The sequence below is a fragment of the Triticum aestivum genome, chromosome 7A (assembly GCF_018294505.1).
Source record: "Triticum aestivum cultivar Chinese Spring chromosome 7A, IWGSC CS RefSeq v2.1, whole genome shotgun sequence".
In the NCBI taxonomy this organism is placed as follows: domain Eukaryota; kingdom Viridiplantae; phylum Streptophyta; class Magnoliopsida; order Poales; family Poaceae; genus Triticum; species Triticum aestivum.
Window position 1 is genome coordinate 29,562,412 of NC_057812.1, and position 19,974 is coordinate 29,582,385.

The window sequence follows — 19,974 nt, forward strand, 5'->3', positions numbered from 1 at the left end:
CGTAGAAACTTTTATTTTTGTTACGATGATTCTCCACTTCACTCTGAAATTCTTTGAACTTTTTCAAATATTTCATACTTGTGTTTCATCAAGTAGATATACTCATATCTGCTCAAATCATCCATGAAGATCAGAAAATAATGATACCTGTCACGAGCCTCAATATTCATCGGACCACATACATCAGTATGTATGATTTCCAACAAATCTGTTGCTCGCTCCATTGTTCCGAAGAACGGAGTCTTAGTCATCTTGCCCATGAGGCATGGTTTGCAAGCATCAACTGATTCATAATCAAGTGATTCCAAAAGCCCATCAGCATGGAGTTTCTTCATGCGCTTTTGTTGGGGAACGTAGTAATTTCAAAATTTTCCTACGCACACGCAAGATCATGGTGATGCATAGCAATGAGAGGGGAGAGTGTGATCTACGTACCCTTGTAGACCGACAGCGGAAGCGTTAGCACAACGCGGTTGATGTAGTCGTATGTCTTCACGGCCCGACCGATCAAGCACCGAAACTATGGCACCTCCGAGTTTTAGCACACCTTCAGCTCGATGACGATCCCCGGACTCCGATCCAGCAAAGTGTCGGGGAAGAGTTCCGTCAGCACGACGGCGTGGTGACGATCTTGATGTACTACCGTCGCAGGGCTTCGCCTAAGCACCGCTACAATATTATCGAGGATTATGGTGGAAGGGGGCACCACACACGGCTAAGAATATGATCACGTGGATCAACTTGTGTGTCTATGGGGTGCCCGCTGACCCCGTATATAAAGGAGTGGAGGAGGGGAGGGCCGGCCCTCTCTATGGCGCGCCCTAGGAGAGTCCTACTCCCACTGGGAGAGTAGGATTCCCCCTTTCCTAGTCCAACTAGGAGTCCTTCCATGAAGTAGGAGTAGGAAACAAGGAACGGGCGCAGCCCCTCCCCCTAGTCCAATTCGGACTAGGCCTTGGGGGGCGCACGGCCTGCCCTAGGCAGCCCCTCTCTCTTTCCCGTATGGCCCAATAAGGCCCAATACTTCTCCCGGCGAATTCCCGTAACTCTCCGGTACTCCAAAAAATACTCGAATCACTCGGAACCTTTCCGATGTCCAAATATAGTCGTCCAATATATCGATTCTTACGTCTCGACCATTTCGAGACTCCTCGTCATGTCCCCGATCTTATCCGGGACTCCGAACTTCTTCGGCACATCAAAACTCATAAACTCATAATATAACTGTCATCGAAACCTTAAGCGTGCGGACCCTACGGGTTCGAGAACAATATAGACATGACCGAGACACGTCTCCGGTCAATAACCAATAGCGGGACCTGGATGCCCATATTGGCTCCTACATATTCTACGAAGATCTTTATCGGTCAGACCGCATAACAACATACGTTGTTCCCTTTGTCATCGGTATGTTACTTGCCTGAGATTCGATCGTTGGTATCCAATACCTAGTTCAATCTCGTTACCGGCAAGTCTCTTTACTCGTTCCGTAATACATCATCTCGCAACTAACTCATTAGTTGCAATGCTTGCAAGGCTTATGTGATGTGCATTATCGAGAGGGCCCAGAGATACCTCTCCGACAATCGGAGTGACAAATCCTAATCTCAAAATACACCAACCCAACATGTACCTTTGGAGACACCTGTAGAGCTCCTTTATAACCACCCAGTTACGTTGTGACGTTTGGTAGTACACAAAGTGTTCCTCCGGCAAACGGGAGTTGTATAATCTCATAGTCATAGGAACATGTATAAGTCATGAAGAAAGCAATAGCAACATACTAAACGATCGGGTGCTAAGCTAATGGAATGGGTCATGTCAATCAGATCATTCAACTAATGATGTGATCCCGTTAATCAAATAACAACTCTTTGTCCATGGTTAGGAAACATAACCATCTTTGATTAACGAGCTAGTCAAGTAGAGGCATACTAGTGACACTCTGTTTGTCTATGTATTTACACATGTATTATGTTTCCGGTTAATACAATTCTAGCATGAATAATAAACATTTATCATGATATAAGGAAATAAATAATAACTTTATTATTGCCTCTAGGGCATATTTCCTTCAGTCTCCCACTTGCACTAGAGTCAATAATCTAGATCACATCGCCATGTGATTTAACATCAATAATTCACATCTTTATGTGATTGGTTCACATCTCCATGTGACTAACACCCAAAGGGTTTACTAGATTCAATAATCTAGTTCACATCGCTATGTGATTAACACCCAAAGAGTGATCATGTTTTGCTTGTGAGAGAAATTTAGTCAACAGGCCTGCCAAATTTAGATCCGTATGTATTTTGCAAAATTCTATGTCTACAATGCTCTGCACGGAGCTACTCTAGCTAATTGCTCCCACATTCAATATGTATCCAGATTGAGACTTAGAATCATCTGGATCAGTGTCAAAAACTTGCATCGACGTAACCCTTTACGGCGAACCTTTTTGTTACGTCTATAATCGAGAAACATATCCTTATTTCACTAAGGATAATTCTAACCGCTGTCCAGTGATCTACTCCTAGATCACTATTGTACTCCCTTGCCAAATCAGTGCAGGGTATACAATAGATCTGGTACACAGTATGACATACTTTATAGAACCTATGGCCAAGGCATAGGGAATGACTTTCATTCTCTTTCTATCTTCTGCCGTGGTCGGGCTTTGAGTCTTACTCAACTTCACACCTTGTAATACAGGCAAGAACTCTTTCTTTAACTGCTCCATTTTGAACTACTTCAAAATCTTGTCAAAGTATGTACTCATTGAAAAAATTTATCAAGCGTCTTGATCTATCTCTATAGATCTTGAAGCTCAATATGTAAGCAGCTTCACCAAAGTCTTTCTCAACTTCACACCTTGTAACACAAGCAAGAAACTTTTCTTTGACTGTTCCATTTTGAACTACTTCAAAATCTTGTCAAGGTATGTACTCATTGAAAAAACTTATCAAGCGTCTTGATCTATCTCTATAGATCTTGATACTAAATATGTAAGCAGCTTCACCGAGGTCTTTCTTTGAAAAACTCCTTTCAAACACTCCTTTATGCTTTGCAGAATAATTCTACATTATTTCCGATCAACAATATGTCATTCACATATACTTATCAGAAATGTTGTAGTGCTCCCACTCACTTTCTTGTAAATACAGGCTTCACCGCAAGTCTGTATAAAACTATATGCTTTGATCAACTTATCAAAGCGTATATTCCAACTCCGAGATGCTTGCACCAGTCCATAAATGGATCGCTGGAGCTTGCATATTTTGTTAGCACCTATAGGATTGACAAAACCATCTTGTTGCATCACATACAACTCTTCTTTAATAAATCCATTAAGGAATGCAGTTTTGTTTATCCATTTGCCAGATTTCATAAAATGCAGCAATTGCTAACATAATTCGGACAGACTTAAGCATAGATACGAGTGAGAAACTCTCATCGTAGTCAACACCTTGAACTTGTCGAAAACCTTTTGCGACAATTCTAGCTTTGTAGATAGTAACACTACTATCCGTGTCCGTCTTCCTCTTGAAGATCCATTTATTATCAATGGTTTGCCGATCCTCGGGCAAGTCCACCAAAGTCCACACTTTGTTCTCATACATGGATCCTATCTCAGATTTCATGGCCTCAAGCCATTTATCGGAATCTGGGCTCATCATCGCTTCCTCATAGTTTGTAGGTTCATCATGGTCAAGTAACATGACCTCCAGAATAGGATTACCGTACCACTCTGGTGCGGATCTCACTCTGGTTTACCTACGAGATTCGTTAGTAACTTGATCTGAAGTTACATGATCATCATCATTAGCTTCCTCACTAATTGGTGTAGTAGTCACAGGAACAGATTTCTGTGATGAACTATTTTCCAATAAGGGAGAAGGTACTATTACCTTATCAAGTTTTGTACTTTCCTCCCACTCACTTCTTTCGAGAGAAACTCCTTCTCTAGAAAGGATCCATTCTTAGCAACAAATGTCTTGCCTTCGGATCTGTGATAGAAGGTGTACCCAACTGTCTCCTTTGGGTATCCTATGAAGACATATTTCTCCGATTTGAGTTTGAGCTTATCGAGATGAAACTTTTTCACATAAGCATCGCAACTCCAAACTTTAAGAAACGACAGCTTAGGTTTCTTGCCAAACCATAGTTCATACAGTGTCGTCTCAACGGATTTAGATGGTGCCCTATTTAACGTGAATGTAGCTGTCTCTAATGCATAACCCCTAAACGATAGTGGTAGATTGGTAAGAGACATCATAGTTCGCACCATATCTAATAAAGTACGGTTATGACGTTCGGACACACCATTATGCTGTGGTGTTCCAGGTGGCGTGAGTAGTGAAACTATTTCACATTGTTTTTAACTGAAGGCCAAACTCGTAACTCAAATATTTTACTTCTGTGATCATATCGTAGAAACTTTTTATTTTTGTTACGATGATTCTCCACTTTACTCTGAAATTCTTTGAACTTTTCAAATGATTCAGACTTACATTTCATCAAGTAGATATCCCCATATCTGCTCAAATCATCTGTGAAGGTCAGAAAATAATGATACCTGCTGCAAGCCTTTAATATTCATCGGACCACATACATCAGTATGTATGATTTCCAACAAATCTGTTGCTTGCTTCATTGTTCCGGAGAACGGCATTTTAGTCATCTTGCCCATAAGGCATGGTTCGCAAGCATCAAGTGATTCATAATCAAGTGATTCCAAAAGCCCATTAGCATGGAGTTTCTTCATGCGCTTTACACCAATATAACCTAAACGGCAGTGCCACAAATAAGTTGCACTATCATTATTAACTTTGCATCTTTTGGTTTCAATATTAGGAATATGTGTATCACTATGATCGAGATCCAATGAACTTGTTTCATTGGGTGTATGACCATTGAAGGTTTTATTCATGTAAACAGAACAACAATTATTCTCTGACTTTAATGAATAACCGTATTGCAATAAACATGATCAAATCATATTCATGCTCAACGCAAAAACCAAATAACACTTATTTAGGTTCAACACTAATCCCGAAAGTATAGGGGAGTGTGCGATGATGATCATATCAATCTTGAAACTGCTTCCAACACTCATCGTCACTTCACCCTTAACTAGTCTCTGTTTATTCTGCAACTCCCGTTTCGAGTTACTACTCTTAGCAACTGAACCAGTATCAAATACCGAGGGGTTGCTACGAACACTAGTAAAATACACATTAATAATCTGTATATTAAATATACCTTTGTTCACTTTGCCATCCTTCTTATCCACCAAATACTTGGGGCAGTTCCGCTTCCAGTGACCAGTCCCTTTGCAGTAGAAGCACTTAGTCTCAGGCTTAGGACCAAACTTGGGCTTCTTCACTTGAGCAGCAACTTGCTTGCCTTTTTTCTTGAAGTTCCCCTTATTCCCTTTGCCCTTTTATTGAAACTAGTGGTCTTGTCTACCATCAACACTTGATGCTCTTTCTTGATTTCTACCTTCATCGATTTCATCATCATGAAAAGCTCGGGAGTCGTTTTCGTCATCCCTTGCATACTATAGTTCATCACGAAGTTCTACTAACTTGGTGATGGTGACTAGAGAATTCTGTCGACCACTATCTTATATGGAAGATTAACTCCCACTTGATTCAAGAGATTGTAGTACCCAGACAATCTAAGCACATGCTCACTAGTTGAGCGATTCTCCTCCATCTTTTAGCTACAGAACTTGTTGGAGACTTCATATCTCTCAACTCGGGTATTTGCTTGAAATATTAACTTCAACTCCTGGAACATCTCATATGGTCCATGACGTTCAAAACGTCTTTGAAGTCCCGATTCTAAGCTGTTAAGCATGGTGCACTAAACTATCAAGTAGTCATCATATTGAGCTAGCCAAACGTTCATAACGTCTGCATCTGCTCCTGCAATAGGTCTGTCACCTAGCGGTGCATCAAGGACATAATTCTTCTGTGCAGCAATGAGGATAAACCTCAGATCACGGATCCAATCCGCATCATTGCTACTAACATCTTTCAACACAATTTTTCTCTAGGAACATATCAAAATAAACATATGAAAGCAACAACGCGACCTATTGATCTACAACATAGATATGCTAATACTACCAGGACTAAGTTCATGATAAATTAAAGTTCAATTAATCATATTACTTAAGAACTCCCACTTAGATAGACATCCCTCTAATCCTCTAAGTGATCACGTGATCCAAATCAACTAAACCATAACCGATCATCACGTGAAATGGAGTAGCTTTCAATGGTGAACATCACTATGTTGATCATATCTTCTATATGATTCACGCTCGACCTTTCGGTCTCAGTGTTCCGAGGCCATATCTGCATATGCTAGGCTCGTCAAGTTTAACCTGAGTATTCTGTGTGTGCAAAACTAGGTTGCACCCGTTGTAGATGGACGTAGAGCTTATCACACCCGATCATCACGTGGTGTCTGGGCACGATGAACTTTGGCAACGGTGCATACTCAGGGAGAACACTTTTATCTTAAAATTTAGTGAGGAATCATCTTATAATGCTACCGTCAATCAAAGCAAGATAAGATGCATAAAAGATAAACATGACATGCAATCAAAATATGTGACATGATATGGCCATCATCATCTTGTGCCTTTGATTTCCATCTCCAAAGTACTGTCATGATCTCTATCATCACCGGCATGACACTATGATCTCCATCATCTTGATCTATATCAATGTGTCGTCATGTGGTTGTCTCGCCAACAATTGCTCTTGCAACTATTGCTATCGCATAGCGATAAAGTAAAGCAATTATTGGGCGCTTGCATCTTATGCAATAAAGAGACAACCATAAGGATTTTGCCAGTTGCTGATAACTTCAACAAAACATGATCATCTCATACAACAACGTATATCTCATCACGTTTTGACCATATCACATCACAACATGCCCTGCAAAAACAAGTTAGACGTCCTCTACTTTGTTGTTGCAAGTTTTACATGGCTGCTACGGGCTTAAGCAAGAACCAATCTTACCTACGCATCAAAACCACAACGATAGTTTGTCAAGTTGGTGTTGTTTTAACCTTCGCAAGGACCGGGCGTAGCCACACTCGGTTCAACTAAAGTTGGAGAAACTGACACCCGCCAGCCACATGTGTGCAAAGCACGGCGCTAGAACCAGTCTTGCGTAAGCGTACGCGTAATGTCGGTTCGGGCCGCTTCATCCAACAATACCGCCGAACCAAAGTATGACATGCTGGTAAGCAGCATGACTTATATCGCCCAAAACTCACTTGTGTTCTACTCGTGCATATAACATCAAACCATAAAAACCTAGGCTCGGATGCCACTGTTGGGGAACGTAGTAATTTCAAAATTTTCCTACGCACACGCAAGATCATGGTGATGCATAGCAACGAGAGGGGAGAGTGTGATCTACGTACCCTTGTAGAGCGACAGCGGAAGCGTTAGCACAACGCGGTTGATGTAGTCGTATGTCTTCACGGCCCGACCGATCAAGCACCGAAACTACGGCACCTCCGAATTTTAGCACACGTTCAGCTCGATGACGATCCCCGGACTCCGATCCAGCAAAGTGTTACTTGCCTGAGATTCGATCGTTGGTATCCAATACCTAGTTCAATCTCGTTACCGGCAAGTCTCTTTACTCGTTCCGTAATACATCATCTCGCAACTAACTCATTAGTTGCAATGCTTGCAAGGCTTATGTGATGTGCATTACCGAGAGGGCCCAGAGATACCTCTCCGACAATCGGAGTGACAAATCCTAATCTCGAAATACGCCAACCCAACATGTACCTTTGGAGACACCTGTAGAGCTCTTTTATAATCACCCAGTTACGTTGTGACGTTTGGTAGTACACAAAGTGTTCCTTCGGCGAACGGGAGTTGCATAATCTCATAGTCATAGGAACATGTATAAGTCATGAAGAAAGCAATAGCAACATACTAAACGATCGGGTGCTAAACTAATGGAATGGGTCATGTCAATCGGATCATTCAACTAATGATGTGATCCCGTTAATCAAATAATAACTCTTTGTCCATGGTTAGGAAACATAACCATCTTTGATTAACGAGCTAGTCAAGTAGAGGCATACTAGTGACACTCTATTTGTCTATGTATTTACACATGTATTACGTTTCCGGTTAATACAATTCTAGCATGAATAATAAACATTTATCATGATATAAGGAAATAAATAATAACTTTATTATTGCCTCTAGGGCATATTTCCTTCAGCTTTACACCAATATGACCTAAACAGCAGTGCCACAAATAAGTTGCACTATCATTATTAACTTTGCATCTTTTGGTTTCAATATTATGATTATGTGTATCACTATGATCGAGATCCAATGAATTATTTTTACTGGGTGTGTAACCATATGAGGTTTTATTCATGTAAATAGAACAATAATTTATTCTCTTACTTAAATGAATAACCGTATTACAATAAACATGATCAAATCATATTTATGCTCAACGCAAACACCAAATAACACTTATTTAGGTTCAACATTAATCCCGGAAGTATAGGGAGTGTGCGATGATAATCATATCAATCTTGGAACCACTTCCAATACACATCGTCACTTCACCCTTAACTAGTCTCTGTTTATTCTGCAACTCCCGTTTCGAGTTACTAATCTTAGCAACTGAACTAGTATCAAATACTGAGGGGTTGCTATAAACACTAGTAAAGTACACATCAATAACATGTATATCAAATATACTTATGTTCACTTTGCCATCCTTCTTATCCGCCAATCACTTGGGGTAGTTCCGCTTCCAGTGACCAGTCCCTTTGCAGTATAAGCACTTAGTCTGAGGCTTCACTTTGCCATCCTTCTTATCCGCCAATCACTTGGGGTAGTTCCGCTTCCAGTGACCAGTCCCTTTGCAGTATAAGCACTTAGTCTGAGGCTTAGGACCAGACTTGGGGTTCTTCACTTGAGCAGCAACTTGCTTGCCGTTCTTCTTGAAGTTCCCCTTCTTCCTTTTGCCCTTTTCTTGAAACTAGTGGTCTTTTCTACCATCAACACTTGATGTTTTTCTTGATTTTTACCTTCGTCGATTTTAGCATCATGAAGAGCTTGAGAATCGTTTCCGTTATCCCTTTCATATTATAGTTCATCACGAAGTTCTACTAACTTGGTGATGGTGACTAGAGAATTCTGTCAATCACTATTTTATCTGGAAGCACTACACCACAACACAGATGCAACGACATGTAATCTGCCGGGAGAATGCACTTAAGACGGCAGATATACTGTCGGGAGGGAGTTTCTCCCGGCAGATAGAACTGCCACAAGAACGGCTGCCGGGGATTACTTGCCCCGGCAGATAAACTATTCCCGGCAGTTTGTCTGCCCTGTCTGTTTTATTTCCCGGCAGTTCTATTTCTCCCGGCAGATTGATCATGGCATGGGAACTACAGTCACCCGGCAATAAATCTGCCGGCAGAACCTTGTTACCCCGGCAGTTAACATGCCATCACATTGATTTCACTAAAAAAATTCTACGCAGCTTATCCCTAATTTAATATACATTTAGTATGTTCGGACAATCATGCCAGATCTCACAGCTCATACATACTTCTCAATCAAAGTTACATATAAGCCATATCCGAAACCTTAAGTTTCATTTCATTCATAAGCGACCAAATACATGTTTCTTGATACATTAAGGATGTTGTGCCACAAAAGTGAAAAAAAGACATGTTCCTAGATGTGTTACACATCCAAAATGAGCATACATCGGCTTATGTGCTAAAATAAGCACCAAAATGAGCAGAAAAATTAAGTATGGACGCCTTGCAGATCTTGCCAAACCTCCAGCACCTTCAAGATCTTGTCAAACCTTCAGGAGATGTGTTCAAGGCCTTGTTTATAATGTTGAGCTGAAAAAAGTGAAGTGAAGTTTGAGGTTAGTCCAAAGTGCATCTGCATGCTAAATAATCTCTTGCTAAATATAAATATGCAACTAATAAAGGCACAATCTAGTGCTTCTATCTATCAGCAAAAGAACAAGAACGACTCTTACGAGAAGAGGGGCAGCTCGGCAGCAGCAGCACCAGCATAGCGTGTAGAGGAGGGTCACCAAAGCAGAGGACAGGAAAAGGAGTAGCATCAGCTGCAACACAGCATCAGTCTCTCCACTCACCATTTTAATTGTTTCTTCTTATTCATGCTTGAAGAAAATGAAGTCTTGGACCAATTTAGGAATAGCTAGTTGCACATAGAACATCCCCTAACACATGATATAACCAAATTTTCTTCTACTTCCCTATGTGTGTAACATGCGAAGAACTCAGAACTAAAATTTAGATATGTTTCAAGAAACCCATGTACATGATTGTTTGATTTAGGTCTCACTTGTCATCCATCAAACGAAATCAGAACTAAACATTATTTCACATATGTGCAAGAGCTAAACAGTAATAGAGCATGAAAAAAATGTACCACACTGTATGTACATCTATGACAGCAGATCCAACATTGCTCCTGTCAAAATTCTAAAGTCCTAAAATGATCTGTAGGTGGAAAGGCAATAATCACTATCAGAGTTCATCAAAAAGAGTACACTGAAGCAATGAAATTTATTAATAAACATTTAACTATAATTATTACCGACTAATAACATGTTCTTGAACATGTTTCAAATGGCCAACCTAGAGTACATGCACATATATATTTGTTAAATTTTTGGCTACATAGCACATTATAACTTCCGTGAGATAAAGAACATTTAGAGACCTTATCACCTCATTATTTCTTCTAACACTCTCTGCTCTTTTTCTTACTTCACGCCCGCTGCCATTGCATCTTCTAATCTGTCATCCATGTCACTTTATCCTCCCTGAGTCATTCTTATTTCCGAAGATATTCACCTTCACATGAGTGCCGGATTACGAAATCAACACACGGATATCACTCATGCTTGTCTTTGCAAATATTAAAGGAAGTACGAAAACTACACAAAAATAGGAGACGATGGTTGCAGCTCACTTATAGTTTGGACTTGCTGTCCTATATCTTCTAGACAATGTATATGGCCTAGATATGCAAAACACTATCAGTTCAACTATTTTCCATCAGTAGCATTCGAAATCTAAATCATGTAATGGTCCTGTGTAACTCTAACAGCTAACAAATAAACCTTTTTTCTAATATAAGATATTACAATAAATTTCAGTCCAGTTCTCCCTATTGTAGGATTATCCGTTTATATACCTAGTACTATAGGATTATTTGTTTATACATAAGTTAATCTAAATAGCATGCAATTTAATTTCATGGACATTTTCTAACTCTAATAAATAAAGTGAAGTAATTGCAAGCCAGCGTCATGGAGGATTGGCTGCATGGGGCAGATCATGGGGGCACGGATATGCTCGAGGGCGCGCGGCCAGGACTCGAGGGGACAGGGGCGTCGGGACTCCCATGCGGCAGCCGGACGGGGCATATCAAGGCTAATTAACTCTCTAGAAATTCATTGGGGATGAACAAGCTTCAAATTGAACCAGAAAACACAACAATGCAGTACAGAATAAAGGAGATGCATATCACCTGAACATGACTCAAACCAGAGTACTAGCCACCAGAGTATAGTGTATCAGGCTCAAATAAGAGCTCCACTGCAGACATCCACCCATGTAAACTTGCTGCTCCTCAGATCCATTCACGTCCTCTCCCCCACATGCACATAACACAGTATAATGGTTCAAAATATTAGACAGGATTTGTAAGCAGAAAATTGGACAAAGAACTTGCCTTGGACTGAGCAACGTGCTCAAAGTAGAGGTGCTTGAAGTAGAAGAAAGACCAAGTATGTGCCTTATGGGTTTTTAGTTGCCTGAGTGGAGTAGTTCTGTCAAGGACGAGATGAAGCAGCGGTGCAACCCCTGCACCAGGATAGCTAGCTCGAGGTCTCCGCCCCAATTGTTGCAGTTAAGTGATTCGTTCTCCCTAAAAATTGTGTTTTCTAGAACCTATGCCCAAACAGTTGTGGTTCCTTGATATTTACACTTAATACACCTTCCTGTTATAACTGGTCTAAATAGGCACATTATTCTTTTTCATAAACTGAATAGGCACATTAGATCATCTGAAAATGCCCCAAAGCATCCAAAATTTCTAATCACTGCAGACTTGACTGTATTTAGGTGCATCATCCCAAAGAAACTGATTGTATTCGTTAATTAGATCTATAATTAAAAAATGCAGACATGGGAGAGGGTCAATCTGTCATATAGTCATACATAAAAAACAAATCAAATACATTGCATGAGAGATGACCCCAAGCTCCTGGACATACATCAATTCAATTCAAATGTTTTTTCTGGCTCATACAATCGATACATACATCATGCTGCCAAAAAAAAGAATGCATCATGAGAGGCTTACCTTGCGATGGATTTTTCTGGCTGGTAGTCAGTGGAGGAGAGAGCCAATAGCAGGAATGGCTCTTGCTGCAGCCGCCAGAGGAGCAAAGCAGCAACAGGCGGTGGAGGAGGCTTAATAGCTGGCCGAGATCTGGAGCAATGCTGGCCGAGATCTCCTGGACAAGGAAGAACAAGGCCAGCGACCTAGGGCAAGGACGGGGAACCTACGACGCGGTGGTGGTGCAGCGGCCACGGGCCGTGGCGCAGGCTAGGCGAGGCGTCGATGACCAGAGACGTGGGTGGAAGCAGTCCATGGGCGCAGAGGCTGAAGGAGGTCGGGCGGCGGACCAGCGGCGAGGCGCTCGGCCGGTGAGGGCCAGCAGCAGGGGCGGCGCTGAGGATAGGTCGTGGCGATGACGCCATGGGGGAGTGCTGCGTACTTGCTGCGCGTGAGCTCGTGCGGGGACCAAGGAGCAGAGGAGTGGCAATAGGCGCGGGGAACAGGCGGTGCTCGCCGTCGACCTTGAAAAGGACGAGGATGGTGGAAACCTGCGGCGGAGGGAGTCGGCGGTGGAAGTTGCGGTCGTGGGCAGAGGGGCTCGGGGTTGGAGGGCTTGGTTGTGGGGGCGGCGGCGGCGGTTGGGGAGGAGGGTTGGGGACGAGGGTTCGGTTTGCGGAAAACTGGTCGGGCCGGCTGCTATATTTTGTTTGGTACAAACGTTTTGGGCTTCTTCGCGCGCTTGGCCCAACAATTTGACGTCTCCCCCAACAGGTCTCCTGGCAGACTGCGGGCATGGGTTTAGTTGTGCCGGCAGATAGAGTGACCTTAATTATTGCTGGCAGTGTGCACGCCTTCTTGTATGTACTTCCCCCGGCAGTTTATCTGTCTTTAAGTACTTCTGCCGGCAGTAACACGATCCCCGGCAGATGGTTTGACCCTGTTTTGACATTTCTCCCGGCAGTTAATTGCCCCCAATCAAGTGTTGTGGTGTAGTGAAGATTAACTCCCATTTGATTCAAGTGATTGTAGTACCCAGACAATCTGAGCACATGCTCACTAGTTGAGCGATTCTCCTCCATCTTTTAGCTATAGAACTTGTTGGAGACTTCATATCTCTCAACTTGGGTATTTGCTTGAAATATTAACTTCAACTCCTGGAACATCTCATATGGTCCATGACGTTCAAAACGTCTTTGAAGTCCCGATTCTAAGCCGTTAAGAATGGTGCACTAAACTATCAAGTAGTCATCATATTGAGCTAGCCAAACGTTCATAACGTCTGCATTTGCTCCTGCAATAGGTTTGTCACCTAGCGGTACATCAAGGACATAATTCTTCTGTGCAGCAATGAGGATAAACCTCAAATCACGGATCTAATCCGCATCATTGCTACTAACATCTTTCAACACAATTTTCTCTAGGAACATATCAAAATAAACATATGAAAGCAACAACGCGAGCTATTGATCTACAACATAGATATGCTAATACTACCAGGACTAAGTTCATGATAAATTAAAGTTCAATTAATCATATTACTTAAGAACTCCCACTTAGATAGACATCCCTCTAATCCTCTAAGTGATCACGTGATCCAAATCAACTAAACCATGTCCGATCATCACGTGAGATGGAGTAGTTTCAATGGTGAACATCACTATGTTGATCATATCTACTATATGATTCACGCTCGACCTTTCTGTCTCCCTGTTCCGAGGCCATATCTGTATATGCTTGGCTCGTCAAATATAACCTGAGTATTCCACGTGTGCAACTGTTTTGCACCCATTGTATTTGAACGTAGAGCCTATCACACCCGATCATCACGTGGTGTCTCAGCACGAAGAACTTTCGCAACAGTGCATACTCGGGGAGAACACTTCTTGATAATTAGTGAGAGATCATCTTAAAATGCTACCGTCAAACAAAGCAAAAATAAGATGTATAAAAGATAAACATCATATGCAATCTAAATATGTGACATGATATGGCCATCATCATCTTGCGCCTTTGATCTCTACCTCCAAAGTACTATCATGATCTATATCGTCACCGGCATGACACCATGATCTCCATCATCTTGATCTATATCAATGTGTCGTCACATGGTCGTCTCACCAACAATTGCTATTGCAACTATTGCTATCGCATAGCGATAAAGTAAAGCAATTATTGGGCACTTGCATCTTATGCAATAGAGAGACAACCATAAGGATTTTGCCAGTTGTCGATAACTTCAACAAAACATGATCATCTCATACAACAACTTATATTTCATCACGTCTTGACCATATCACATCACAACATGCCCTGCAAAAACAAGTTAGACGTCCTCTACTTTGTTGTTGCAAGTTTTACGTGGCTGCTACGGGCTTAAGCAAGAACCAATCTTACATACGCATCAAAACCACAACGATAGTTTGTCAAGTTGGTGCTGTTTTAATCTTTGCAAGTACCGGGCGTAGCCACACTCGGTTCAACTAAAGTTGGAGAAACTGACACCCGCCAGCCACCTGTGTGCAAAGCACGGCGGTAGAACTAGTCTCGCGTAAGCGTACGCGTAATGTCGGTCCGGGCCACTTCATCCAACAATACCGCCGAACCAAAGTGTGACATGCTGGTAAGCAGTATGACTTATATCGCCCACAACTCACTTGTGTTCTACTCGTGCATATAACATCAACACATAAAACCTAGGCTCGGATGCCATTGTTGGGGAACGTAGTAATTTCAAAAATTTCCTACGCACACGCAAGATCATGGTGATGCATAGCAACGAGAGGGGAGAGTGTTGTCCACATACCCTCGTAGACCAAAATCGGAAGCGTTATGACAACGCGGTTGATGTAGTCGTACGTCTTCACGGCCCGACCGATCAAGCACCGAAACTACGACACCTCCGAGTTCTAGCACACGTTCAGCTCGATGACGATCCCCGGACTCCGATCCAGCAAAGTGTCGGGGAAGAGTTCCGTCAGCACGACGGCGTGGTGACGATCTTGATGTTCTACCGTCGCAGGGCTTCACCTAAGCACCGCTACAATATTATCGAGGATTATGGTGGAGGGGGGCACCGCACACGGCTAAGAGAATGATCTTGGAGATCAACTTGTGTGTCTAGGGGTGCTCCCTGCCCCCATATATAAAGGAGCAAGGGGAGGAGGCCGGCCGGCCCTATAGGCGCGCCAAGGAGGAGTCCTCCTCCTAGTAGGAGTAGGACTCCTACTAGGAGGGGGAAGGAAGTGGGGAGGGAGAAGGAAAGGGGGGCGCTGCCCCCCCCTCTCCTAGTCCAATTCGGACCAGGGGGGAGGAGGCGCGCGGCCCACCGTGGCTGCCCTTCTCTCTCTCCACTAAGGCCCATATGGCCCATTACTTCTCCCGGTGGGGGGGGGGGGGTCCGGTAACCCTCCGGTACTCTGGTTTTCTCCGAAATCACCCGGAACACTTCCGGTGTCTGAATATAGCCGTCCAATATATCAATCTTTATGTCTCGACCATTTCGAGACTCCTGGTCATGTCCGTGATCACATCCGGGACTCCAAACTAACTTCGGTACATCAAAACTCATAAACTCACAATATAACTGTCATCGAAACCTTAAGCGTGCGGACCCTACGGGTTCGAGAACAATGTAGACATGACCGAGACATGTCTCCGGTCAATAACCAATAGCGGAACCTGGATGCTCATATTGGCTCCCACATATTCTACGAAGATCTTTATCGGTCAGACCGCATAACAACATACGTTGTTCCCTTTGTCATCGGTATGTTACTTGCCCGAGATTCGATCGTCGGTATCTCAATACCTAGTTCAATCTCGTTACTGGCAAGTCTCTTTACTCGTTTCGTAATACATCATCTCGCAACTAACTCATTAGTTGCAATAGTTGCAAGGCTTCTGTGATGTGCATTACCGAGAGGGCCCAGAGATACCTCTCCATCATACGGGAGTTGCATAATCTCATAGTCATAGGAACATGTATAAGTCATGAAGAAAGCAATAGCAACGTACTAAACGATCGGGTGCTAAGCTAATGGAATGGGTCATGTCAATCACATCATTCTTCTAATGATGTGATCCCGTTAATCAAATAACTACTCTTTTTTTATGGTTAGGAAACATAACCATCTTCGATTAACGAGCTAGTCAAGTAGAGGCATACTAGTGACACTCTGTTTGTCTATGTATTCACACATGTATTATGTTTCCGGTTAATACAATTCTAGCATGAATAATAAAAAACATTTATCATGATATAAGGAAATAAATAATAACTTTATTATTGCCTCTAGGGCATATTTCCTTCAGATGACAGGCGTGAGACGATTTCATCGGGAATCTCCCGATGTAGTTCGGAAGGAAGATGACAGTCGTGAGACGATTTGTCGGGACTTGAAAACACTCAATGACAACAACAATGCAAAATATGGTATCCTCTAAACATATGATGCCCTAGATTGGTCACGTTGAATTACTTATACGTACCATACATGTATACTAATAACCGGGAAACAATGTATAAATAAGAAATATACAAATATCGACGGCGAGAAAGTTAGAGGGGAAGGCGCCGGATCGCCCCTCCATGATTCCCGGATTTGGTGGTCTTTCCAACAAGAAATAACTTTTGACAAACATATTTTAGTAACATTATTTTTAGGAGCATATATATCTCATATTGCTTTGAAATATTCTTTTTTCCAATTTATTTTATTATTCTAAACATTCCATCCAAAAATAATTACTTTCCCACCACCTAATGTTGGTTTACTGTAGTTTGCACCAATATTTTGTGTTCCCACAAAAAAATAAAGTCTATTTATCCTTGCCTTCCTAACTACCCACGATTATACTATTCTAAACCAAATCACACGGCGTCTTCACGGGCGATTGGATCTGAGCTCTCGACCTGGTTCCTCCATCACGGCTCAACACAGCGAACCACACCGGAGTCCACTGCACGACGAGGGTTCGTCGTCCTCGATCTCGCCCTCTCCTCCGTGCCCGCCGACGCGGGCCGCGTCTCCGTGTCCTCGGCCATGCTGCCAGCGGCAGCGATGCGGTCTGGCGCCAGCGCCGACGGAGTTCCCGTCTTCTTCCCTGCATCGCGAGCACAGTACCGGCCTGCCTACGTCGGGGCTGCTCGCCACATGGCCGACCCGGAGGTGGAGACGCCGCGACCAGGTTCATCACTAAGCCGCATCCCTGAACCTCCATAGCGAGCGATGTAGATCGTTCTTTTGTGTGTGTGTCTATTCCCTACTTTCCTGCTTCAATTGGAAGCCAATTTGGCTGCAACTTGTATAACCCTCCAAGTTCCTGGCACCTGGACCGGCATCTCTCTGTAGTTTTCGTTAGATTGCTTGCTGAATTGAAGTCCGCGTCGTGTGGCTTCAAATAAAGTTCCATCTACTCCTAGATGTGTTCTCTGTTAATATGTGTCTGTATGATTCTGTTCTGCATTTTCGTCTTAATGGATAATTTTAAATCGAAACAAAAGGTATTAATTATTGGCCCGGCGTCCATAGAGACAAGCAGTGTACCGTGGAGGTTAACTGAAGAATTGTTCACCCAAAACAATTCGACTCAAAGAAGCAGAGTAGAGATGTGAGAAACTTGAGAGAAAAGTGAGAAGTAATTGACCCAGTGTGGTACAATCAGGACCTTTGATAGTGCGATTGGATCATGGGGAGATAAATGAATCTTCTCCAGAAGAGAAATAGAACAGAGAGAATAGAGGAGGAGACGTGTGTGAGGGGCTCGGCGGCGAAGCTGCACGTGGCAGGCCTTATGGCGCGGGCGCGTAACAGTGCCGTGGCGGATGCGCAGTGGAGGGCGTCATGTGTGAAGGAGGCATGTTCCTCCCGCTTCCGGCGTCATGTGGCATGGGCCTCCATCTCATACTAGCCTATATGTTTTGTTTCTTGGGATTCTTATGAACATTGAAGGATTCTCCTGAAATTTCCCATCCACTGAAGTCCTATAGAACTCACTAATTTGGTCCTAATTTTTGGTTTGCAGGTCATGCAATTGCTGGGCTATTCTTCCTCTGCTCACGCTGTGGTCGGTGTTGTTGCAACAAATATTACAGGTTCTCAGCGAGTTGCTTCTGACAAGAGCATTTACAATGCATACTTTCAGAATCAAAGAAACCCCATTTGCGGTTACAGTTATATCCTGAAACACACCGTATCTACCGTTCTTATACTAATTTTCTGTCCATTGACTGCCTTAAAAGGGTGTGGATATACTCTCAGCCTAGAAAAAAGCTAGATAAATCTAACATATAGATTCAGAACTTTCAACGTTCAAAACTTTATCAAAGGTTGGATATACTCTCAGCCTACAAAGAAGAGAAAAACAGAGGAGCTACAAATCAGTAACAAAAACACAAAGGTGTCAGCTGAACCTGTAACTATTTGCTCAACAGTTAAACTAATCATTGAGTAAAATTTGTTTTCCTAGCATGATTTTTGTTCTTACTAAGGAAGAAAATAAACTTTAAAATGTGAATAGAAAGTGTTGTTGTCGACCTCTAATTGATAAGTATACAGATTATTATTTTGGACACTACAAAAAATGATGAACATGTTCAACCTTCTTGCTCCCAGGTTTATTGTGCACGATTACCAGCAAGGTGAAGCCGGTGGAGCTCATGACCACCGCCATGCACAAGGACTGGCCAAGCCCGCAAAAGTAGTTTTGCCGCATAAACTGTATTTTTTTTCTACCATATGCACTCAAATGTTTTGCATTCCCTTGGGATTTTGGTGGATATGAGCATAATTAATGTTTGTTTAACTGAATTTCTCTAATACTATTTCATACAAAAAATGTCCCGCGGGAAGAAAATAAATTTTCAAATATGAAGTCAATAGAAAGTGTTGTTGTGGGCCTCTAATTGACAAGCATACATATTATTATTTTTCACAGTACAAAAAAGATGTTGAACATGGTCCACCTTCTTAGGTTTATTGGGCATGATGACCAGCAAGGTGAACAAGGTGGCGCGCATCACCACCGCCCTGCGCAAGGAAACGTCAAGCCTGCAAAGGTAGTTTCATTGCCGAAACTGCATTTTTGTCTACCATATGCACTAAAATGTTTTGCATTTCTCTTGGGATTTTGGTGGATTTGAACTAAACGTCCGTTTTAACTGAATCGTGTTGCAGAGCCAATAGGAGAAAATCAGCGAGCAGCTTCAGGCCCTTGGTCAGTGTTGATGATTTATTCGGATGCAGGATGTTTTGAAAAGACTCTTGGTCATTACTCATTAGTTGTTGTCTCCATTGCTATTTTACTGTATAATGAAATAATCATGGATCTTGTAAAATACTTGGTAATTACGTGTCTCCGTTCTTAATTTAGTGTTTGGAAGTAACCAGGGATACAAAATTATCATTACATATTTTTTCCATTCTTTATTTATCATAGGAGGAAATCCACCCGCCTTTTCCAATTTATGAAAGTTTAAGATGATTTTGGACAAATCAAGCTTCAAGAATATATCTTGCAAGTTCGATAACTATCAATACATCTTGATATTTTTGATTT

General features: G+C 42.3%; 1 protein-coding gene and 1 long non-coding RNA gene across 2 annotated transcripts; one reads left to right on the forward strand and one right to left on the reverse strand.

The window, feature by feature from the left end:
- Window positions 1-9,732: 9,732 nt before the first annotated feature.
- On the reverse strand, window positions 9,733-13,058 carry LOC123151511 (uncharacterized). The gene is made up of 3 exons (XR_006475681.1): window positions 11,602-13,058; window positions 10,076-10,922; window positions 9,733-9,932 (listed from the first exon to the last, which is right to left on the reverse strand). It is a non-coding gene; the product is annotated as an uncharacterized lncRNA (long non-coding RNA).
- A 151-nt stretch (window positions 13,059-13,209) lies between these two features.
- Window positions 13,210-19,974, forward strand: LOC123152891 (uncharacterized). Its single transcript, XM_044572282.1, has 6 exons — window positions 13,210-13,346; window positions 17,235-17,604; window positions 18,442-18,511; window positions 19,032-19,116; window positions 19,390-19,474; window positions 19,593-19,974. Exons 1-6 carry the CDS (start codon window positions 13,210-13,212, stop codon window positions 19,599-19,601), a joined length of 756 nt encoding a protein of 251 aa, XP_044428217.1. The 3' UTR covers window positions 19,602-19,974.